This window comes from Aotus nancymaae, unplaced genomic scaffold (assembly GCF_030222135.1).
Source record: "Aotus nancymaae isolate 86718 unplaced genomic scaffold, 86718_ANA_hifiasm-v0.15.2.pri h1tg000041l, whole genome shotgun sequence".
Classification (NCBI taxonomy): Eukaryota; Metazoa; Chordata; class Mammalia; order Primates; family Aotidae; genus Aotus; species Aotus nancymaae.
In genome coordinates this window covers 9883675-9908494 of record NW_026988455.1, presented here as the reverse complement: position 1 = coordinate 9908494, position 24820 = coordinate 9883675, and the positions used below count along the sequence as shown (strand labels likewise).

At 47.0% G+C, this 24820-nt stretch overlaps 1 protein-coding gene across 2 annotated transcripts in view; it reads left to right on the top strand.

The window, feature by feature from the left end:
* Positions 1–23515, top strand: part of MEGF11 (multiple EGF like domains 11) — a 432868-nt gene extending 409353 nt beyond the window's left edge. The window contains exons 17-27 of one of the 2 annotated variants that reach the window (XM_064361459.1): positions 2138–2266; positions 3239–3367; positions 3923–4051; positions 4639–4767; positions 6290–6526; positions 8057–8175; positions 10117–10183; positions 10777–10878; positions 13700–13756; positions 20968–21174; positions 21707–23515. In XM_064361459.1, coding sequence (XP_064217529.1) covers positions 2138–2266; positions 3239–3367; positions 3923–4051; positions 4639–4767; positions 6290–6526; positions 8057–8175; positions 10117–10183; positions 10777–10878; positions 13700–13756; positions 20968–21174; positions 21707–21867 — 1466 coding nt within the window. In that variant the 3' untranslated portion in view covers positions 21868–23515. The remainder of the gene's footprint in view (positions 1–2137; positions 2267–3238; positions 3368–3922; positions 4052–4638; positions 4768–6289; positions 6527–8056; positions 8176–10116; positions 10184–10776; positions 10879–13699; positions 13757–20967; positions 21175–21706) is intronic. The other variant, XM_064361460.1, reaches the window with a different exon arrangement.
* Positions 23516–24820: the final 1305 nt, after the last annotated feature.

Sequence of the window (24820 nt, the reverse complement as noted above, 5' to 3'; positions counted from 1 at the left end):
GGTGAGGGTTTCCATTCCCATCTCAAAGATGAGGAAACAGAGACCAAGACAGGTGTTGTGATTTCCTCAAAGGCACTTAGCCAGTGGTACAACTTCCTAGTTGTGTGTGATCTTGGGCAAGTTACTTAACTTGCCTCAGTTTCTCATCTATAAAGTAGAGTTAATGATAAGACATAATGAGACTATATAATAAGAGTATTCCAAGATTAAGTGAACTAAATACAGGCATACCTTGTTTTATTGTGTTTCACACAAACTGCATTTTGTTGTTTTCAACAAAGTAAAGGTTTGGCCAGGTACAGTGGTTCAAGCCTATAATCACAGCACTTTGGGAGGCAAAGGTGGGTGGACTGCTTGAGGTCAGGAGTTCAAGACCAGCTTAGCCAAGATTGTGAAACCCTGTCTCTACTAAAAATACAAAAATTAGCCAAATGTGGTAGCACGCGCCTATAATCCCAGCTACTTGGGAGGCTGAGCCAGGAGAATCACTTGAACATGGGAGGCAGAAGTTGCAGTGAGCCGAGATTGCACCACTGCACTCCAGCCTGGGCAACACGGTGAGACTCCATCTCAAAACAACAAAAAACACAAAGCGTTGTGGTAACCCTGCCTTAAGCAAGCCTGTCGGTGCCACGTTCCAAAACCATGTACACACTTCATGTCTTTGTCAGCATTTTTTTGCAATAAAGTGTTTTTTAATCAAGGCATGTACATTGTTTTTTAGACATAAGGCTATTGCACACGTAATAGACTATGGCATAATGTAACCATAATTTTTATATGCTCTGGGAAACCCAAAAATCTGTGTGACTTGCTTTACTACAATATTCACTGGCAGTGGTCTGGAACCAAACCCACATCTCTAAGGTATGCCTGTATTTGTGAAGCACACTGAAGAGTGTCTGGTGCATTTAAGTGCCATGTATATGTTTGTTGAATACATAAAGAAAACTTGGACCTAACTCCAAGGCTTTGGACTGGAGAGTCTGGTCCAGGTCCACCATGCCGCCTTTCTTACTTGTCTCGACTACTAATCATATTCAGGAAAGGCAGAGTAGATGCAGATCCCAGCCGCTAGCTGCCCACAGTCTGGCTGGGTAAGGACTACCAACGTGAGGCAGTGTGGTGTAAAGCAGAGGGTTTCAGCCCAAAATGTGAGGGACCTGGGTCCTGGGGAAGTCACGTCTCTTCAAGAATCAACACCTTCCTGTGATCTTCTGTGCTGATCTCCAAGGACTGACTTTATTTTGCAGCAGTGGGGACCCACTGAGGCTGTCTGAGCAGGACATAGGAGTGCCATGAAGAAAGCTGTGCTTTAGAGAGCTCAAGCTATAGGAAGCAGGTGGGGGATGAACTGCAGGGGAAACAACAGGTTCAATGCTCAATGAATATTCAAACCTACTTCTAAAAGAGTTTGCAGCCTGATTGAGGAAACCAGCTCTTACTCCAGGGACCAAGGAGTGACTCCTCCAGGAAGGTCTGTGACCAAAATCCTCCAAGTGACTCAAATTGGAAATACCAGTGTGGAGAGAGCCTTGCGAACTCAGGAGGGCTTTCCTGAGAAGGATGTTAAGCTGAGAGGCTTTAGCAACAGGTCAGAGGAAGGAGGCAGGCAGGGACATTCAGGGCTGGTTCTCTGACAGTCAAGCCGCAGGCAGGCCTGCCACACAGCATTCATCCCTCTCCTTCCAGCTGTACATATTCTCTACCCTCGTGGTTGTGGAATCTGTGATGCTGGCGAAAGTGGTATTGGAAAGCAGAAGGCTGTGGAACAGTACAGGGAGCACTGGACTGTGAGTCCTTAAGTATAGTGCTCAGCCTCCCACTTCTCATCTGTGAGACCTAAGTCAGGTGAGACCTAAGTCAGACCTACCTCCATGGGCCTCAGGCTGTTCTTAATCAAAGGCAATCATTATAGAGCCTCCTGAAGAATGCAGCTGTAGGCATGAGAGGGGCAACTCATTCATGTGCAAATGGAGAAGGGTGATGAGGGTGCCAAGGTGAGCAGTTTCTATCCAGATCCATGACCTCGGGGTGATCATGGCTTTGGCTTGGGAACATCTAGGGATGAGGCTGTGGGTGGAAGTCAGAGGAACACAGGTGGGGGGATGGGTGCCAGGCTGCCCTGTGCCCACAGTGTGTGCTGGAGGACACTTTGGGCAGGACTGTGCCCAGCTCTGTTCCTGTGCCAACAACGGGACCTGCAGCCCTATCGATGGCTCCTGCCAGTGCTTCCCTGGATGGATTGGCAAGGACTGCTCACAGGGTAAGCTGCTGCCATCTGGGAATGCCCCTACCTGGGGTCAGACCCAAAAATTCTCCCTTTGTTGCCCAAAACTTCTCTGCCCTGATACCTCCACTTCCAGGGATGAAATCTCCTGCATGTAGGAATGAGCCCCATTTAGCTCTATAGCTAACATGATGGATTATCAGGATTGATCATTGGTATTATTCATATCAAAGGTATTGATGTTGTTGATGGTACCATTAATGCTATGAATTCTGAGACTTAACACTCCATTGACACCTGGGCAAGGACCAGCGTGCTTGAGTTTGGGAGTAGGGAAGTGAGATGGGGCCAGGGCAGCCACCTCAGGAGGGTACGGTGCCCTCTGGATGGCCCATGTGAATGATGTCCTAGGGGCTGTTCATGTAAAGTGCACCAATCTGATGTGGAGGGAACAGCCCGTCTCCAGAAGCCCCCAAACTAAGGACAGAGACCCTGTGGAGCTCCTTGTCTGACAGGTGAGACCTAGCCAGTACCCTTGGAGAGGTTCTAGTTAGATGGCTGAGGGAATTTCTATTATGATGGGGAGACATAGGCTCCATCCTCGGGAGCTCACCAGCTAAAAGAGGAGAAAGCTCCTGCCCTAGTAAAGTCCCCATTCTCGTGGGGAAAGCACACACAGTACATACATGGTAAACCACAGTGTTTACCCACATGCTCCAAATCAGTCAGTCCCCTGAGAGGGGAGGCTCAGGGGCCCTCAGAGCCCTGCTGGGTCAATCATCAAAGCCTTGGAGAGTGGGCAGAGAGGCAGAGAACCTGGGCTTAATGGGAATCCTGGGTGACTAAGCCAAGAGGTAAGTGCAGGAATTCTGGGAACAGTGTGTGAAGCCCCTGAAAGCCAGGAAATGTCAGCCAGGTCCATTGTGGCATCTTGGCTCTGACGTGTACTCCCCCCTTCTTCTCCCTCTCCATCTGCCCCTCACCCTCTGCATTCCACCCACATCCTAGCTTGCCCACCTGGGTTCTGGGGCCCTGCCTGCTTCCACACATGCAGCTGCCACAACGGGGCAAGCTGCAGCGCCGAGGACGGGGCCTGCCACTGCACCCCTGGCTGGACTGGACTCTTCTGCACACAGCGTAAGCCCCACCTCCTGGCCTCCCAGCCACTTAGAATCCCATGCTGCGGCCTACTGGCCACAGTGGGCATTGTCCAAACCAGCAGGGAGGGAGAAAGGAAGCCGGCCCCAGGACTGGTACCCGACTCCTGCCCCATGAGAATTGAGGAGCTCTGCAGGGGCAGCCCCAGACCTGATGGGGTTCAGGCGATGGACAAGCCCAAACTCCTGAAAGGTCAGGGCTGCAAGGTACCCCGGCAATCACCAAGACCAGACCCTCCTTGGACAGTGGGGCCCAGAGTGGGGAGGAGCAGCCTGTGACCACATAGGAAGGAGACCCTAGCCTGGCCTGTGGTTCCTAGGCCCCTCTGTCTTGGAAAGGCAAGGATCACCTCGCCCCTATCCCTTCAGCATGAAAAGCCTGAGCAGGGAGACAGCTCTGGTGCAGGAGCTCAGTAGTCTTCATCCCATGCTCTGCAAAAAAAAAGAGACAGAAGACAGGTCTGGTCCCCACTACACCTCTGCCCTTGTCCCCATCCAGCAGCAACTCTTGTGACTGGAAATCCTGTTTCTCTAGGCTGCCCAGCAGCATTTTTTGGGAAGGACTGTGGGCGCGTGTGCCAGTGTCAGAATGGCGCCAGCTGTGACCACATCAGTGGCAAGTGCACCTGCCGCACAGGCTTCACCGGGCAACACTGTGAGCAGAGTAAGCTGCCCTGACCCCTGATCCGGGGTGATGCTGCTGGGCCCCAGCCTCCTGCAGAGGATGCCTCCTGCTTCAAGGGCCACTCACTCAGGGCTCTGTACCCCGTGGTCCCTTGACTTTGGGGGCTACCTCCAAGGAAAAATGCTGAGGAAGGTTGTGCCTACATTGTTGTTTGAAGAATGTCTCCCTTCAGTTGGGAGGAGATAGGGGGCATTTAGGGTGGGGCAAAGGCCGTAGCAGGTAATGAGAAAATAGTGGGAGGCAGGATCTTTTTTTATTAATCTTTGAAGTCCCTATGCACTCAGATTAGGGCCTAGCAGGTGGAAGATACTGCTTAAATGTGTTGCATGAGGAGAAAGTAGGGGTGAGTGGGCCCTGCTCTCTCCTCCTCTGTCGTTGTGTCCCCAACTCAGTGCTATAAATGCTCTGTCCACCCCCAAGTATCTAGCCAAAGCACAACAGGAGCTAAGGGAATAGGCTTCACTCAGTGGGAGGCAGAACAGGCTTACTGCCATAGCTGTCTACACATGGAATGGGAGGGGTGGAGAGTGAGTGCATCCTCTACCCTAACTCTTTGTGCCACACAGGATGTGCCCCAGGAACCTTTGGCTACGGCTGTCAGCAGCTATGTGAGTGCATGAACAACTCCACCTGTGACCATGTCACCGGCACCTGTTACTGCAGCCCTGGCTTCAAAGGAATCAGGTGTGATCAAGGTAATACACAGGTGGCAGAGCCCCTGGGCTCTGTGGAAAGGGCCCCATGGAGGTTCTCGGGAGATTCCAACTGGAACAGCTGGATTTGATGACAATTCCCTTTATTCACATTTGTGAGGACAGCAGGAACAGGGTGGGCTGCAGAGGCTCCAAGCACGGGAGAGACATAAGGAGCAGGCAGTCCCTCAGTCACAGCTTCCCTGGGCTCACCCTTGGCAAGTTTCCCATGAGCCAAGCAAGGGTAACCACAAGCTAGTACTGTGGAAAGGCCACCAGACCAAGTTAGAATATCTGCCAAGTTCTAGTTTGGTCATCACCCGCTAGGTGTCGTTGAGTGGGTCATTTTGTTTTGCTAGGCCTGTTACTCCATATGCAAAGTGGGAAGAGTAGATTAATCATTGTCCTCCCCCATGACGCACAATTACTCTGAAGGTCAAGGAGCCCATAGGGGCTCGACCTTGGTTGTAACACTACAGTCAGATGACACCTCATAGTGCCTAAAGGAGATGGAGTCTCAGGGTCCAGTTGTGAGGATCAAGTTGACACAGTATGAGTAAAGGATTCAGCATGGTCCCTGACCCGTAAGTGAACACTCCATAAATGCTGGCTTTGTTCTATAAAAGCCCCTTATAACATGCTGCAAACATACTGGTTCTAGGAGATGGGGGATGAAAATGGGATCTCAATTATCCACATTATAGAAAAGAAGCCAAAAGACATATTTCCCTTGCATTCTGAGGATAAATCACTGAGAACAGTAATGCAGCACTTTTACCTCCCTAGTGATGTTGGCCAGCTCAGTTCACAGCAGCCAACAGCCAAGGAGGAGTCTAGACACTGCGGGCCTGGCAGGACAGCCCTCTAGACTAAGCATCAGCATGGAGGGTGTGGGCAGCACGCACGCGCGCATACACACACACACACACACACACACAACTAAGAGGGGTCCTATGGGCAGTAATCCTGGAAACAATAGCACAGCACTTAGAGCTTTCCTTGCCAGTCCATCACTTGGTGCTCACAACCACTGGGGTGGGTGAGATGATTGTTCCTATACTACAAATGAGGAAACTAGGGACTCTGAGCCACACAACTGGTAAGCAGGGAGAGGGGCTGTGTTCATTTTTTCCTGACTCCTGAGAAACCTGACTCTGCCAATTACAGGTTATGTAATCTTGGGCACATTCCTTTTGGGAACTTGGTTTTTTCCATCTGTGAAAGGAAAATACTAGTCCCTTCATAGGGCTGCTGGAGAGAGTAAATGAGTTAGTATCTGTAACTCATTTCTGGAACACAGTAAAATCACAATCACAGTCACATTCACTTCTTGTCATGACCCTGGGACTCCATCCCCTTTAGTGGTGAGGGCTGGGGGTAGTCACATAGGGACTGGAGGAATCAGGCCAACGCCAGAACCAGGTCTCCTAATATTAAGAGGGGTTATGGGCATCTGAGCCCAACCCCAGGAGATCTGAAGTGCAAGCAGGCCAGCCCCAGGCTCAGGCCCTCCCTCTGCCCGCAGCTGCCCTCATGATGGAGGAGCTGAATCCCTACACCAAGATCAGCCCAGCCCTGGGTGCAGAGCAGCACTCGGTGGGTGCTGTCACAGGCATCATGCTGCTGTTATTCCTCATTGTGGTGCTGCTGGGCCTATTTGCCTGGCATCGGCGGCGGCAGAAAGAGAAGGGCCGAGACCTGGCTCCCCGCGTCTCCTACACACCTGCTATGAGGATGACCAGCACTGACTACTCCCTCTCAGGTAAGGGCCATGCTCCTGGCCTCCCTCCTCTTCCCCTCTACCCACACACACCCCAGGAATGGTTGTGCCTGTCGGGTTGGCTGCTGGGGCTGGATGTGGAAGCTCAGTCTCCCCTAGAGTGACAGTTGGGGTGGGGAGCAGGAGCCTACCTAGGAAAGGTACCTGGAGTTCCAAGGGGATATTGTTTCTTGGGTCCCTAGCTCTTAGCAGCTACGGTTGGGAGCCTCCTCCCTTCTTCCCAGAGCTTCCCGATCCTTACTAAGCTTCGGCCTCCGGAGCACTGACACTAAGCAGTCACTTCCCTAAGCTCTCCAGGGAACCATCTCCCCAACCTGATGTCGGTACCACCTCAGGAAGCTAGACCTTGGAGCCCACTGCCCAGAGCCTGTCCATTTCTAATTCCCTAGTGAAGGCCTCGGGACAACCCTCCCTCCCAGTTCCCACTTAGGAGGGCCCTGTTAGTACAGGTAAGAGGACAGTACCTGACTAGGGGGAGGTCTGAAAGTCTGGACAATGTCACTCTGGCAAGTGTGCCAGAGCCGAGTGCATCCACCAATGTGGTGAACAGCTCCGGCAGGTATTTTATTTCGGAGTCTGAGTTGGGTGGAGGTGGGGCTGCTGGGTGATATCCTTCCTTTCCCCTGAACCCTGGACTGCTGCCTTGGAAATAAGATAGGTTTTTTGCTTCATATTTAAACAGTAGAGGCCAAAATGCTCTGAAATTGCCGTGTAACCCTGGGCCATACGAAGCCGAGCCTGTCTGGGTGAGCACAAGGTGACAACTCTCTCCAGCTGGCTCCATGGCACATGGCTCATCTGCAGCCTCCTGCATCTTGTGCTTAGAAAACCCGGATCACTTCAGCCCATTCCTGCCAAGCACTACTTTCTGTGTCCAGCTTCATTGCAGGCACTGCAGGATAGACAGAGGCAGGCCAGTGCACACCATGCCTTCAAGAAGCTCCTGGTCTATGTACCACACTGGCTTCAGCCAAAGCAGACATCTCCCACACAGGAGATTTGGGGATTTTCTTCTATGACTATATTGAGAAGGTTGGCTATGGTTTCCTATGCCATTCCTCTGGTATTCCCTGGCCCTGTGGAGAGGTTCTGGTTCCCTTAGGAGGGAAGGGCAGGGTCAAGAAGGGTGAGATTCTCTGTATGATCTCATTACCAGGATGTAACCCTAGAAGGTAGCAGGAGATGGTCAGCCCAGCCCTAAATAGGGGCCCAGGGACATGTGAGGCTATCAAAGCCAACATGCCCCATCCAGGCTCCAGTTGGTAGTGCCCCCCTTGTCACTGGTGAGCCTAACCTGCATGCTGCAGGGAGGGCCAGCATAAGGGAAAGAGCAAATCAGGCTCTCCAGATTTCAGTAGGGGTAGTGGATGCCAGGAAGTATAGGGGATAGGGTACTTGGCTATTTGTCTTTGCAGGGCTCTCTCAAGGCTCCCAGCCCAAGCATTAGTACTGGGGGTATCTCATGCCAGGTGCAGTGGTATGATGGTATGTGGCACCTTGTTCTCTTCCCAGATTTGTCTCAAAGTAGCAGCCATGCCCACTGCTTTTCCAATTCCAGCTACCACGCACTGGCATGTGGGGGGCCTGCCACCAGCCAGGCCAGCACTCTGGACAGGAACAGCCCCACCAAGGTACCGGGCCCCTGACTCCCCAGCCCCCAACCACTGCCCTCTCATTTAACCCTCACCTCTGCCCAGGAAGGAACTGTACCCCCACATGGAGGGTACATGTAGAACTGACCATCAACACATTAAAAGCAACCCTGTGATCCATGGTACATGTAAACACTCTGAAGCATGTCATGGAGCCAGCATGTTACGTGGAGCCCAGTGCTGTGTAAACAACCCATAGCATCACTCAGTCTAACATATACCCCTGCACCCTGTGCGTAACCAACTGGTACCACGTCATGGAATCATGTGTTATCATGTAGACACTTTTGCCACATGTCAACATGTAATACAAACACTAGACCACCTACCACAAATCACTGCAGTGTGCTACCAACACAATCTGTCCAACTGGCATATTATAGAATAACTACTATTATTCACATAACCACCTAACAACGTTTCTTTTACCTGAACATACCCATGTCATCAGTACCCACTCATAATCATTTGTTGAAATCTGACTCAACACAAGGGCTGTGGAACCCAAACTTCTGCCATAGCCAGTGTTCCATGGACAGTGAGTTCTGTAGATCTTCATGGCAGGTGTGCACGCTCCTGGACAGGACTTTCCCTGACAGCTTCCAGCATAACCCTGGCTGTGGGCAAGATGTCCTCCTTACAGTCATAAGCCCTTGAGCAGGGATGTCTCAGCACCTTTGTGTAGGTAGAGAGCTCCCTTAATGTGCCCGGACCCATACCAGGCAGAGTGGGAAACAGAAAGTGAGGAAGAACAGCCCCAAGGACAAGTCTGAGAGGCTCATGCTGCATACTTCCAGACATCCACCTGTGCCTTAGACGCAGAACAGCGGGGAGTGAGGCCATGGTAGGAGTGGGAATGTCGGGACTCCTGGCTTCCCATAATATCCATTCAGGGCCAAAAGCATGGCTTTCACAGTCCAAAGCTATGCCCTAGAGTTCTAGAAGTCCTTTCTTCCCTCTCTGTCCCGTGGAGAATGACCATGCTTTCTGCCACAGACCTGGTGCAGCAACAGTAACAGATACTATACAGCCTCAAGGGCAACCACTATCAAGCCAACACCCCAGGGCCACTCTCAGCCTCCACCCTCTTTTGGTAAGGGGCTAGAATTACTGCAGAGTAGCCAACTTGGTGACCCTCTGGGTCACCTCAGCCCAAGGACCCAGCGTGGCTCTCTGTGGTTAAGGATCCCTCAGTCTAAAACAGATAGGGCATCTGCAGCAGAGGCAGGCAGCCGTGATGACATGGAAAGGACATGGCACTGGGAGCTGAGACCTCTCTGTCACTGACTCCTTATGTGTTCACAAGCAAGGCACACAAGTCAGGACTCAGGTCGCCAACTGTGAAATGAGGATAACCATCCTTGCCTCATATCATATGAAGGGCAGCTATGAGAATGCAGAGAAAGAAAAGAATGCAATATGAGCCTCAAGACACCCTGTTCTGAAGCTTTCCTTTGGTCACAGGAAAAGGAAAATCTCACATTCAGCCCAAATCAGGGTCAGGGGGCAGAGGTGACAGTGATATTGCAGGCAGCCTCAAGACTTCCCTCTGTGCTGGAGATGGCCTCCTGTTGCAGCTGAGACATCACCAGAGGCCCCTCTCCTAAAGCTCAGCCCCACCCCCAGCTAATCTGCTTCCTCTGTTAGGGCCAGCTTTGTTCAATCTACCCCAGAAGGCCTGGGAACCCTACAACAACTTCAGCCCAACAGCTTGGGTGGGGAATGTTCTGTTCCTACTGGCACCAACCACACCACGGTGGCCTGTCATGGAACGCCTAGCTCCCCCTTTCTCTCAGTGGCCTAGGACCCAGGTCTGTCAGGATTATCACAGGGTGGGTGCACTGAAGCTAGGCAAAGTGAAAACTGGGGAGGGGCACCTGGGGCACTAGATATTAACTGGCTCTCCTACTCTCCAAACAGCTCAGTAACAAGTCCCCTGACAGAGACACAGCAGGCTGGACCCCCTACAGCTATGTGAACGTGTTAGGTCAGTAGTGGTTTGAGTCTGGTCCCCACCACCATGTCCCACCCTATTCTTCTTCTTCCATATTGAGAGGGACCCAGCTCAAAGGGAAAGGGTTATGAGTCCTGAACATGGTTTCCCCCAGGGAGAAGTTTTGGCTATCACAAGCAGATGACGCCCAAGACTCCCTTCCATTACTATATTAGGGGATAAGTCCCTGCTATGACCCAGGGACCACAAGGGAGAAAACCAGGGCCAGGATCTAGGGATTCCAGATGGAAGCAAAAGACACATTCACCATCTGGATAGGAATCTCTGCCTGACCCAGGCCCTACCAAGGTGCCCCTTTCAAGGGCTTCTTCCCTCTGCCTCTGCCTTGGTGGAGGAGCACTAATTCCTGCAGAGGGAGGGAGGGAGAAGGGAAACAAGGCAGATGACCTTGGCTCTAGAAGATCCCCCTGGCCCCGCTGGCCCTGGACCCTTTGGATGCTATACACAGAGGCCCTGAGTCCCTCCAGCCTGCCTCACCCTGACCCACTTGTGTACTTCCTACCCCCTTCCCCTGCCGTACCAGGGCCCTGGGAATAATGGCTCCTCCCTGTCATTCCTCTCACTAGACTCCCATTTCCAGATCAGTGCCCTGGAGGCCAGGTACCCACCCGAGGACTTCTACATTGAACTTAGACACCTCAGCCGCCCCGCTGAGCCACACTCACCAGGTCAGACCCCAGCCCTACCCTCCAACCCTCTCATGCCAGACAGACCCAGCACCTGCCCTAATCCCCATCCCTGCACCTTTACCCCTACCCCATGGTCCCAGAACTCTCCCTTTTAAGCCCTCTTCCCTCCTGACATGTCTACCAGCCCAATCCCCTATCTAAAGATGGAAACCTGTCTGGATCTTCCCCATTCTGTTCCCATAGTGGACAGTGGATGTGGACAAACAGGCTGCTTGGGGTGGAGAAGATACAAAAAAACCGCCCTCCCTACAGGCCACAAAATACCACCCAAAACCATTCGAAAATGACTTGGGGATGGTGACATCTTTGGGGTTCTCTGGGCCCTGTTGGAGTGGGTAACAGGGAGTTAGCTCTCTGGCCACTAAGTCCAATGTCTCCCAGAGACTCCAAAAACCCCAGTAACCCAAGCTAAGCTTTCTCAGATCACTAGGTAGGGTTGTCAAGCAGGGATCTGGAGAGGCTAGGGTGGGATGTATCAACCAACATCATCTGTATTCATGTACTGAGTACAGCCAGGGCTGAAACTTGGTGGCTTGGGAGAGACACACAAAAGAGACTTGGAAGGTTAGCCCTGAGATGGGAACATGTGGGTAGGAGTTACAGAATGTGTCATAGGAATAAATGCAATGAATGAACAGAGAATATGGCCTCCCTACAAAGTGGCTCCTCTAGGGCACCCTGGGGCAGGGCCTTAGCATACCAGACAACTCTGGGCCTGACCTCAGGCTCTAGCTGGTTTCTAGAACTCTAAGGAAACTGAGCTGCTCTACCCACCCCTGCAGGTCCTGGGTCCAGCAACACTAAGAAGAGTGAAGGTTCTGAATTCATCTGCCCACCGAGCAGCCATGGGCTGCGTGGACCCTGGACAGTATCCAGGGCATTTAGTAACCCCACCAACTATAATCTCCCTCATTCTACCAACATATACACACATGCAGCCCTACCACCACCACCCTATATCTCTTTCCACAGGGGAGCATCCTCTGAGCTTGGCCAGATTTCTCCCAGCTTTACAGATCTCACTCTTTTAACTAGTGTAGCCAGAGCACCATGCGCTGTTATTTTTTGTCTTACACCCAAGCAGGCTGGTGTCCAGTGGGAAGGAATAGCTGGAGGGATCGGGCTCTAGCTGTAACTCAACTTCTCACTTGCTGGTGTGGTTTTGGACAAGTCACTGTTGCTCTTTGGGCCTGTTCCCTGTTCTGTAAAAAGGAAGAAAAGTTAGCCTAGCCACCCTCCCTCAGGAAGGGCAAAAAAAGTCCTTCTATGGAATAAATATACGAACTGATGTCCGTATATTGACAGTTGCAGTCATGAGTCTGAAGGGCACAGGTTCCTATAAGCCTTTCAGAAAAATAGCAAACTTGAGGCCAGGCACAGTGGCTCACGCCTGTAGTCCCCACACTTTGGGAGGCTGAGGCAGGCAGATCACTTGAGGTCAAGAGTTCGAGACCAGCCTGACCAACATGGTGAGACCCCATCTCTACTTAAAAAAAAAAAAAATTAGGCATGGTGGCACATGCCTGTAATCCCAGCTACTAGGGAGGCTGAGACAGGAGAATCGCTTGAACCTGGGGGGTGGAGGTTGCAGTGAGCGGAGACTGCGCCACTGCACTTCAGCTTAGCTTAGGTGACAGAGCGAGACTCCATCTCAAAAAAAAAAAAAAAAAGCAAACTTGAAAGAAAATCTTGGGCCTGGCTCTGCCATGTCTCTCAGTAATCCTGTGGAAGGTAGGCAGATGGGAGTAGACCCTTTCAAATTCAACATGACAACTCTATGTAGAGGAGGCTATAGGAAGGAATCCAAATAGCAACAGGTTGGTCTTCACTGTCAGAAACTGGGAAGAGTCAAGGGGAGTCAAACTGTATTTTAGTAAGCCCTTGCTGCAGGCCTTGCTTGGCACTGTGTCCTCAGTTAAAAGCTGGAAGAAAAAATGGCTCTGACTTTGAGCCAGTCATTCCTGTCCCAACTTAGAAATGTCAGTTTCTTTTCTGGGATCACCAGCAGCAAAGAGAGCCCAAGCTTAGTCCCTGAAGCCTCTGGCTGAGGCTGAGGGCCATCATGCGTTGTTGGAGCCTAGGAAAAAACTGACAGCCAAACGGTAGAAAAAAATCCTTAGGGCTAAAAACATTGGTAATACTTTTCAAAAACAACTCTACATTATGGATAAATGGTCCACCCCAAAAAATGAGTAACTAAGAGAACTGTCTGTGGAAGGAAATGTCTTGTACATCCTATATAAAGATGACTAATCAAGAACCTCAGCCACCTGTCCCCTTCTCTTTCTCTCTGGCTCCCCTCAGATGAGCCTTGGATCCAGGAGAGGACAGAGAGGACCAGAGCTGCGAGGTGATAAATACTGTCTTCAAACCCATTCCAAATTCCAACAGAACTGTGATTTGGAATGTCATACAGCCTGCCCTCAAGCAAAGAACTGGTTCTGCTTCATTCCTTATCCTATACCCTTGGAGCCTGGAGTTTCACCTGCAGGGACTCCAGGTGGCATCAGAACAGACTTTTATTACTTCCTGAAAGACATTCCCCTATGGTGAAGGTTAAAGGGAAGGAGTGCTGAATATGCCAGGGGTCGCTGTAGCTCGCCTTAATGCTTATAAGCCTTTGAAGAATTCCTATAATCAAAACAATTTCAGGTAGCTTAAACCCAAAATCATTTTCTAGCAATAAACAACTATTTATTTTCTGGGTAGGGGAGAAAGGGGGGAAAGCAAGAAGAAAGAACTCAATCAGTCTAAGTAAACCTCACCCCCATATTTTCTTTCCTTACATATTTTTACACAGGTGTTTGTGGAATGGATAGACGTCAGAACACATACATTATGGACAAAGGCTTCAAAGGTAGAGTATCCAATCCTGATGTCTTATTACAAAGGGCTTAGCAAGATAGAGTGCAGATCTGAAATGGCCAGGAATTCCATGTCAGAGAAACTGCGTGTGCCTGCCCCCACAAAAGGTTAAAAGACCACAGGGCCTGGGCTGCTGCGTAGCTGTGCCCAAGAGGAGCAATCATCATAATAATGAATTCATGTTTCGATTTCAGTTGCACCTGCTTAGCAAATGCTTGTGGGTTTTTTATAGATGCCAACTAAATGTCTTCGGAAATGTAAAGCTCATTATCCAACCAATTAGTACGCGCTAAATTGATAATAAAGTTGATCTACCTGCCCCAGAAGCCTCCTGTCGTTGCACTAGTGAGGAATGCCACCCTGTACCTACTGGCTTTCTGGGGGCACAAGGCATGAAAATGATATGCAGTGTTAATATTGTATGGCACTCCAACCTCAAGAGATCTCTGCCTCCAAGAGCAGAGAAGCCAGGACAAATCCCTAACACATGGGAACTGCAAGCTGGATCATCCCTCTAAGAAGTCTACAGGTGAAGCCAAAGATGAAAGGTCAGGTCCTGCCCTAGGTTTAAATACCAGAATGTGTGAAATAGGGGGCTTTGCAACTGTCACTTGCCACTCTGTTTATTAACTGCGACTTTAGACTGTGAGCTCTCCAAGGCTCAGTTTCCTCATCTGCAAGGTTGGGATAATAATGCCTATCCTGTTGTCTAATACCTGTCCTATTGTCTAACAAAGTTATCATGAGTAACCAATAAAATCACAGATGGGAAGTGTTTTTGCATATTGTAAAGACTGTACTAATGTAATGGGGTTTTCCTTTCGTCTCAGAGGTCTACTTAAAAGAGCCTAAGGTTGGGCGCGGTGGCTCACGTCTGTGATCTCAGCACTTTGAAAGGCAGGCAGATCACCTGAGGTCAGGAGTTCAAGACCAGTCTGGCCAACATGGCAAAACCCTGTCTCTACTAAACATACAAAAATTAGCCGGGCATGGTGGCACACACCTATAATCCCAGCTACTTGGGAGGCTGAGGCATGAGAATTGCCTGAACCCGGGAGGCAAATGTTGCAGTGCACGAAGATTGCTCCACTGCACTCCAGCCTGGGTTACAGAGCAAGACTGTGTCTCAAAAATAAAAATAATTTTTTTTTTTTATAAAAGGCCACGCATGGTGGCTCAGCACTTTGAGAGATAGGCAGATCACCTGAGGTCGGGAGTTCAAGACCAGCCTGGGCAACATGGTGAAACCCTGTCTCTACTAAAAGTACAAAATTAGCCAGGCCTGGTAGCACACACCTGTGATCCCAGCTATTTGGGAGGCTGAGGCACGGGAATCACTTGAACCTGGGAGGTGGAAGTTGCGGTGAGCCGAGATCATGCCATTGCACTCCATCCAGCCTGTGCAACGAGAGAAAAACCGTCTCAAAAAAAAAAAAAAAATAGAGCTTAAGCTAAACTGAAAGAGAGATGACAGCAAAGGTCCCAGTGGATATCCTGTATCTAACAGTGCACTGGAATCACCTGGAAAGCTTATTAAAAATACAGATGTTCACACTCTATCTCCTGAAGACTCTGATGCAGTAGATCTAGAGTGGGGCCCTGGAATATGCATCTGTGAAGAGCACCCTCAGGGTATCCTTACGCAGCTTATTCCCCAACTATCATGTGGAAACCAGTGGTCTAAACTGACCCAGATAGACCTGATTATTGTTCTAGTCTTTCAGACCTAGCCTTACAAACCCTACCATTCCTTAACCAAGAACAGCTAGTTGACTACAGTCCTTTTGGGGAGATGGTTAGTAGATGTGGGGTGAGCTCAGGGTAGGGGTGGTGAGTATTGTGTTCTGAACAAGAGAGCAGTAAGGCTGACTCACTATCGGCCTTTGTTAGGGTATGTGCAGCCCAAGAGAAATGTCTGAGGACAAAAGGTCATCCCCAGCCTCCCAGCCAGCCAACAGACATTACTTCCTTGGAAACATTATTTTGGCAATTTTCTGTGAGTTTTGACTTAAACCATCCAAATGAAGAGAAGCACCATTACAGTAGGTAAGGCTGAAAACAAAGAACAGCTCTACTATTTCATGACTATGACCTGGCACCTGGCACCTCAGTTTCTTTCTCAAAAAGGTATGGGGATTGGGCAGAAAGATCTCTAAGAGCCTTTCTAGCTCGAGACCATGGATGACTCAAGCGTGAATAAACTCGGATAGGCCCAGACACCTCAATAAATGAACACACAACTGTCCTATGCATTGTGTTGTCCTGTACATTGTGATTAGGGTGGTCACTTTCAGATTCACAATCATAAATGTAAAACAAAGCTCAGGAAAACAAGTGTCTCTGCCTCAGCATTCTCTTCATTCCTATTTTATGGAATCATATATCTGACCTCTGAGTGCAAGGGAGAGCTCAGCAGGCAGCCAGCCAGATTTTATTTTACCACTCTAGCTACAATCATCCTTTAAAGAGTAAAAAAGAGCCACGTAAGCAAATGTACCAGCAGGTGTTGGGGACCAATACATCAGAATAAGAGAAGTGAAAAGGAGAAAATGTAATGTCACAGTTCAGAATTTTACAGAAATACTAAAACATGGAATAAATCCCACCAATTGGCTAACGCCCCCCCAAATAAACATTTAATATACTAGTTTGTAGACAAATGAAACTAGTTCCTAAAACTATTGGCCCAAACCAAATCAGAACCACTAAGAATTACGAGTCTCAGTGTTCTCTGAACTCAAATGGGAAAAAGGCCTAGCCTAGGAGTTAAGGAATTTGAGTTGTAGTTCTTGCTGTATGGTGCTGACTAGGTCACAGCACTGTTTTCTGGGTCTCAGCTTCTTCCACTATAAAACGATGGAGTTGTACTAGCAGCATCTCTAAGGCCCTTTCAAGCTCTGACAGTCTAAAAGCCTTTAATCAATGCCTGCCCTTTCCCCTGTTACTTACTGAAGAACTCCACTCACTGTCATCCTGGAGGTTAAGTGAGACCACTTACACTGCTGAACACCCTTCTGTTTCCCTTTCTCACTCCAGCACAATGATCCTGGAACAAACTGCCTCGTGTTCAATTCCTTGTCAGGCATTTCAAAGTGCTAAAGAGGAAATCCTCCCGGCTATTCTCCATCGCCTTTATGATGCTGCAATCCTTGAGCCCACGGTTGCTGCCGCTTTCCCCCACTGTGTGCTCCTTGCCATCTAACTTCCAAGTCTCTCTTTGCATAAACTTGGGCTCTTCGGGTTAGGAGCCCAATGACATCCTGAAGATTACTTCTTAAAGCCAGTGTTCTGGCTGGGCGCGGTGGCTCACGCCTGTAATCCCAGCATTTTGGGAAGCTGAGGCAGGCAGATCACAAGGTCAAGAGATGGAGACCATCCTGGCCAACATGGTGAAACCCCGTCTCTACTAAAAATCCAAAAATTAGCTGGGCATGGTGGCAGGCACCTGTAGTCCCAGCTACTTGGAAGGCTGAGGCAGGAAAATCACTTGAACCTGGGAGGCAGAGGTTGCAGTGAGCCAAGATGGTGCCACTGCACCCTGGCGACAGAGCAAGACTTGTCTCAAAAAAAAAAAAAAAAAAAAGGCCAATGTTCTGACCCTGAGACCTCCTCCTCCTATCTGTTAATCAAGAGAAGAATGCTAATTTATGGCCCAGGAAGAGAAGAGGCAGTATGGCCTTCTATTAATAGTAGCAAGCCAAGAAGCAAGAGATGGATGTTCAGCGCCTGGGTTTATCCCTAACAGTTAAGTTGGGCTTTAGTGGAGGTTAGCATGCCCCTAGAAGCCAAGTGGGTTCAGATCCCACATACAAGGTGGCCCTAGAAAGTCACTGCCTCTCTCTGGATTTGATGCATCCTTTATAAAATGAAAATGTTTAGTTTATCTCAGAAGCCCCCTCTGTCTCTAATAGTGTATGACTAGGTGGGGAAATAGGAACCAGATAAGAGCAAATGCCAGGGCATTATAGGACCAAGCCGCCAACCCTGATGTGAATTACAAGCCTTGGAGGAGTGACTCCCAGAGCTTGGGTCACCTGAGTTGATGCTTCCTCTTTGCAAAATGCCCTGAAGGGCTGGGACTAGGGACAGGGGTGGGGCTGTAAAAGGATGAGGAAGTATCTAAGAGCAGCTGGTTATTCTTCCACTCAACCCTGCCCTCCCCTCTTGCAGGCAGGTGGATGACCCAGCTAGAGAAGAAAGTGGCTTCCTGAGGTGGAGTTTCCAACTTGCCTAGCCCTTCCCCATTCTCCAGCCCCAGTAGATGGGGTACAGATTAGTCCATAATTCAACGCCCTTTTCTCACCACCCAGCCAACACACACATGCATTTCTCCATCCTCTGCTCCTGTGTGGAGGATACTTTTCCCTGAGCTTAATCCCCTCCCCACAAATGTCAACTTCTCTTTTATCCATTTAGGATCATCCCCTGCTCCAGAGCCAACAATTTATTCCCCAAAACTTGAAAGTAGCCCTGACTTTTCTGTTTTCTGGTGAAAATGAGAAGAGAGGCACTATCAACTGGCTGAGGTTCTTTTAGGCATTGAGCTTCAAGACTCTCCCACTGCCGTAACTCAAGTCAGTCATGGGATATCCACAAAAAGCTTAAGAGTTCAGCCTTCTCTCAGCTGGGCTTGGCCCCACAGATGAAGAACATTCCTAGTTAAGGGTAAGCTGGAGCTGCTGCAGACACAGTTTGCCTTTAGAGATAAGGACAGGAGCACTGGATAATAAGACATAGTGAGGGAAAACATCTTGATTGGTATCAATCAAGAGAAGATAGGGGTTGACTCCTGACTAAACTACTTACTAACATTAGGAATTATATTAGCAAATTTTCTGAGCTTCAGACTCCTCATTGTAAAGTAGTAATAATAGTTCTTTCTGCCTAGCCCTACTCACAATATAACAAGTTTCAAATGACCTAATTGGAATGAAGACTGTAAGTGCAACATAAAGTGAACTATCGTTATTCCTCACATGTTAGAAAATATGCAGCTGAGACAGCTGCAACAGACTTTTTTTAACTACTACTAGTCTTCAGCTTCCAAAACAGCTCTGTGCCTTACTGCTTGGCTGATGAGTTCAGAGAACCCAAAGTGGGACAGATGGGCCATGCTGGCTGGGGTTCTGGACTTACCACCAATCTCTTGTACTAAAAAACTAAGTACCCACTAAGGCAAATTTATGTGGCTTGGGCAGATCACAGTCAAGGGCCCACAGCCACTTTTCCCCATGTAAGCCTCAACCAGCATCTGGGTCTATCTAGCCTCCGTTTACGCCTTGCTGGTGATGGCTGAGACCATTCAGTGTCTAGCAAGGATGTTTTCTCCTTCTCTCTAGAGTCATATGCTAAGGAGGCCACAATCCTAAGATGTGACTAAAGCCAACACCCCTCACTACTTCCGGGCTAAGTTGTGATGGAAAGTGCTCTGAGCCTGGTTCTACAGTGTTTGTTCTGCTACTGATAAGCAGTGTGATCCTGAGGAAGTCAATTCCCACTCTAACTCTCATAAGCAATGACTTCCTCATAAGCAATAAGAGAGATAATTATCGCTCTACCTATACCACAGAGTGTTGTGAACACTTGAAAGAACTAATGAGTGAACATATTTTTGTACAAGACTGAGGAAATACTACCTGCTGAAACAACCAACCTACTTTAACAGAAAAGTAAATCCTCTTCCAACCAGTTACTTTTCACGGGAGATAAAAGAATACTTGTGGTGGCACACATCTAGCTACTTCCGCCATATGGAGTGCTCTGCTTTCAGGGTCCCAAGGTACATCTAAGTCATCCATTGAGTTACATTATCACTTTCACTTTTTACCATTTTCATTACTCTTAGAAGTTGGAGACAGCATAAATAAATAGCAGCCCAAAATGTAAACTGTGGTAGTTCTAGTGATAGATCATCCAAGAATTTCACCATCTGCTACCTTTCACAGAAATTTAGTGCTGAGATGCCTTTTAGATCACTTTTGACTATCAAGTCAAGCAACCCAGTGCTTGTGTCTGGATCCCTTGTTTAGCAGAGCCTCACAGATGAAGGTCAGAGCTGCCAGATTAGCGTTTACTGCACTTTCCAGGCAAATCCTGCCTTGCTTGGGACTATCTGCAGGAGGCAGTGATCTTCCCCAAAAGGAGAATGGTGCAGGGATGAAAGAGAGAATCCCTTTTCCTTCTGTGACTCCCAGTCACTAAAGAACCTTTCTTCCCCCAGTGAAGCTACAGTTAGTTGGAAACCAGTCTGCATCCTTTTGTACTCTGAAGTCTTGGGGATGGTACAACTATACAGCTGAGAGGTGGCAGGCAAGGAAGCATGAGCTCTAGTATCAGAAAGATACTACTGAAACAGGTTTTAGTTAGCATTCACAAGAACGGGATAAGCATCCCAAGGACATGTTACAGGTTTGCTAGAAAACAGGAACTTTCCAAAGTCTAGCTTAAGACTAACATGCCTTTTACACCTCAAATACACTTCAGTCTACCCTATTTTGATCACAAGCTACTGGAGGACAGGGATACTGTTAAGAGTCTGCCACTTATAGGCTGTCAAATTGCTGACATCTGTGCTAAAACACACGCCTTCTTCCTCTGAACCTAAGCCTCTCAGTCACTGAAAAGAATTCAAGCCAGGTGTGGTGGCACGTACCTATAATACCAGCTACTCAGGAGGCTGAGGCAGGAGAATCACTTAATCCCAAGAGTTTGAGACCAGCCTAGACAACATCTCAAAAAAGAATTCACAAGAATATCATCATAGAAAATGCACAGGCCAAGGAGTGCAAAGGCATGGATTCAAGTGTTGGCACTGCCACTTAACTTACTAGCTGTGTGACTTTAGCCAAGTCACTCGTATCTCTGAGCTTTCATCTCATAAAATGTAACTATCAGCAATCCTTCCAGGAATTTACAAAAATTAAATAATACATGTCAAAGCATATTATTCATATCTTGAATACCTGATCACTAAAAATAAAAATGTTCCTATCCTCCAAAAATGTAAGTTTCCTTGGAAAAAGAACTCTGCCTACCTGGGAGAGCATTTCTCAACACGTTTAATAAGTAAATAAATCTTGGATTATCCTGGTCTTTCCAGCCCTAGGATTCCGAAGGCACATAAACTCAGCTGCAGTCTGCTTCTAGTATTAACATGAAGACTTGTGTTCTTGCTTGTCCTAAGAAATCTCTCTTGCCTTGCAGATTACATGAAAGAATCCGTGTGCAGTTCTAGTACTTGTTCCTTGAATAGCAGTGAAAATCCTTATGCCACAATTAAGGACCCACCCATCCTCACCTGCAAGCTTCCAGAAAGCAGCTATGTAGAAATGAAGTCGCCTGTGCACACGGGGTCTCCGTACACAGATGGGCCATCCTTGTCGACATCTAATAAAAATATATATGAAGTTGGTAGGTGTCTCAAATAAGTAACTTAGTGAAATTAGGGCAATAGTGCAGCATCTGAAGTAAAAGCAACCCCTCTCCATTCACCCCGTCTTGACAACATATCATTCTTTTGTTGCTTTTTAAGGAAATCTCTAAGGTAAACTGTCTTTCCTAGGTTGCCTTTCTTGCTTGCGCGCGCGCGCGCGCACACACACACACACTCTTCAACTGACTATTGATACAAATCTCATTTAAAAAAAAGAGAGCAGAGACACTGACAAGTTTCTAAATCACCTTCTACCTTCTCCCAGTTTAATCTATGTCCCTGGGCTCACTGATAAGACTCCTACCTCTAGGATATTTTAAACCCTTTTTGACAGCACTTTCACTTAAGTGTTCCATCTCCTGAGCAAGCCTCAGTCCTCACCCTCATGTATTTGTCATAGACTTATAAACCCTAGCTCCTTTCCCCAAGTTAAGTAGAACTCTCTTCCTCTCCAACAAGGCAACCAAAGCTAATCTGTTCTCTGAACTCATTTTTCACTATATTTCTTAGAGCCCACAGTCAATGTGGTCCAAGAAGGTCGCGGTCATAACTCCAGCTATGTCCAGAATCCATACGACCTACCTAGGAACAGCCATATTCCTGGTCATTATGACCTCCTCCCAGTAAGACAGAGCCCTGCCAACGGGCCCTCCCAGGACACGCAATCTTAAGAGGGATAAGCTTCTCTCTGGCAGTGTGCTCCACTGAATATTCTGACTCTGAAAGAAGACAATCCCTTGAAGTAATGGTACAGACTGGCTCCAGCTGCACGTTAGTTACTATGTTCACCTGGAACTAAAGAAGAGCGTCCAGGTGGGACTGGGATAACTATTCAAGGAATTGTGTTCTCAAAGGCAAATCTTATCACCCACTCAGCCCCAAATGCCCTGGATTATATGATTTTTAAAAGATTTTAAGATATAGCTACTCATCAACATCAGCTAAATACAGCTGATACACATATACATACATATATTTATCTGAAACGTAATATTTTTTAAAAATGTAGGTTTAACAAACCTTCCTAGGACCAAAAGGTGACTGGGGAGGGAAGAGGATTACTTTAAAGCACCTGAAATGTATATCTACTTTTGGTTGCTGTTACCATCAACATCTGTTTTATTATTGAAGACAATTAATACATAGACATGAACTGTTCTAATATCAGTCTTAAAATATCTATACATAAATGTCTGGTCCATCAAATTACAACAGCCAAGATTATAGAATTTAGTATATAGTCTAATGCTGACAACTTCCATTTTAAAAAACAAGACTTTACTTTCTTCTACCCTGTGATTACTTTCTTCTGCCCTGTGATAGGTACACACACACACACACACACGCACACACACACACACACACACAAAGTGCAGCAGTGTCTCTTTCAGTCTACAACAATGATTTCTAGGGCAACTTTATCAAATTTTGCCAATTCAAAGTTCAAGAACATTGCAAGTCATTCCTGGCTTTGTCATATCTAGTTAGTCCATCTAACCCCTGAATCATTCCATGTACAACAGAGCTCTAAGATGATCCTTTAAGTAAGCAGTCACAGACTGGTAGGGATTAAGTATCCCTAAAGACCACTACCTGGCCTCCTCATTTTATTTGGACAGCACCCCTTGACTCAAGAGTACTTGCTTTCAAGTACTTCTTCATAAATCTTGAGACTGATGTAGTATGAAACCTAAAAGTGTACAGGAAATTGGACAAATGTGGAAACGGCAGGTTTACATTGCTTAAAGTACATTATGCTTTTTAATAGATCTCAATGAAATGATCAAAAAAAGAATGGACTATAACCAGTTGCTGTAACATGATGTAAAAATGTTACTGTAAATAGCATATGAGGATATGAAGGCCTTCCACCTTCTACCTTAAACTACTACTTACTAAGCTAGCTCAATATGCTTATAATAAATGCTCCAGATCCCAGTATTCAGATGTGTCTATACCTCCCACTATGAACATAAACTGAGGTTCAGATGAGTCAAAATTAAGTCAACTCCCAAGCCCTAAAGAGAACCTTCTCACAAGAATTAAAAGCAAAAAGGGCAAAGAAAGGAAACTAAAAAAGCAAAAACAAATAAACAAAAAGGGCAAACCTAAGAAGCTAATGGCAACTCCTATACCACTCTATTCACTGTACAGTCCAGCCAGTTCCAAAACGATATACAAAAGAGGAACTAAATGACTGCAAAGCTGGAATATTGCTATGAGAATATGAGAATTCTGAAAACCTTGATAGAAATTGGAAGCCTGTCATGGAACACAATACTTTGGGCAATTAACAGAAAAAGCAAGAAAATAAATAAATGAGTACATCTCCCCTTCCCACGTCACTCAAGGAATAAGCAAATTTTACTGTTAGAGGAAAATATACAATACTTACATGAATGCTGCATGTGTGCATGGGAGCAACTGATTAGCAATAGTAAATTTACTTTCCAAAGAAGCCTTATTAAAATATAAATACTAGGAAATTACTTTGTAAACCCAAGTAAATACTTCTCATACATATGTAGAAAGAAATATAGGTAAGAGGCTTACCTCAGTATTTCAGGGCAGCAAGTGTTTGTGAAGCAAGGATGAAGCATGAAGAAGTCAGATCAGCAAGAAGAACTTCACCTCAATCCCAGGTTTTCTCTTCTTCCCTTATCCTGCATGTATAATAGCTGCTGCCTGGCAAACTACAAACAAGCAGCATCACTCTTCAAGTTTCGCCTCTTTTGTCAACTATCCTCTAGGCAAAGGTATTATTCAGCAAGAGGTGGAATGGCTAATGCACTGAATCAAGAGATTTCAATGTTACTCTGGTCAAATTAGTTGCCCTCTCTGGGCTCCTTTTTTTTCTATGCATAAAAAAGGGACAAGCAGAGAGTAGAAAGACAGCTCTAATAAACCTTCAGCTCTAGCATTCCATGAGTTTTTAAGGAAATGTAATACAAGTCAAACCTGGCAATACAGAGCGGAAGGGAAAGGCAGAGGGTGTGATTAATCTATGGTGACAATAGCTGCCTTCACCTAACGAAGAGTCACCAGTAAAAGACATTTCAATCTTAAAAAGAAACTGTTAAAAACTTCTGTCTAACACCATCACAAATAGGTTCACGGTCACCCTAGACATGTGCATTGTGCATTTTATGGGTGACTTTGAAAGATGTGTTCAGTTATTTTTCAGAAACTAAATTTTCAAATTCATGTGTGCAATTAAAATGAATGAAAGAAAAACCATTATTGTACAGTATTAAGACTATGAAATGGCAATACTTTTTTAAATTACAGATTTGTAATATATTTGTTCACTGTGCAGAGGGATTGTACCTTGTACAAAATAAAACACATTTCTCAAACTAATTTAACAAGAATGTCTACTGTTGTGTTGCAAATGGAAAACCTGTTTATAATCTACACCTTAGGTTTAAGGGTAGAACTAACCTACATCCTGCTTGGGTACTTCAAGCAGCAGGAAGAATGAAAATTATTCTAATAGATGCTTGAAAATAAGTGAAAAACTTGTAACAAATTTTTAACAGAAGAGTCTCTTTGTTTAAAGTAATAAATGTGAGCACCATATTTTTATGCATGTTCAAAACTTATTTTAAAATCTCATATTAAAGT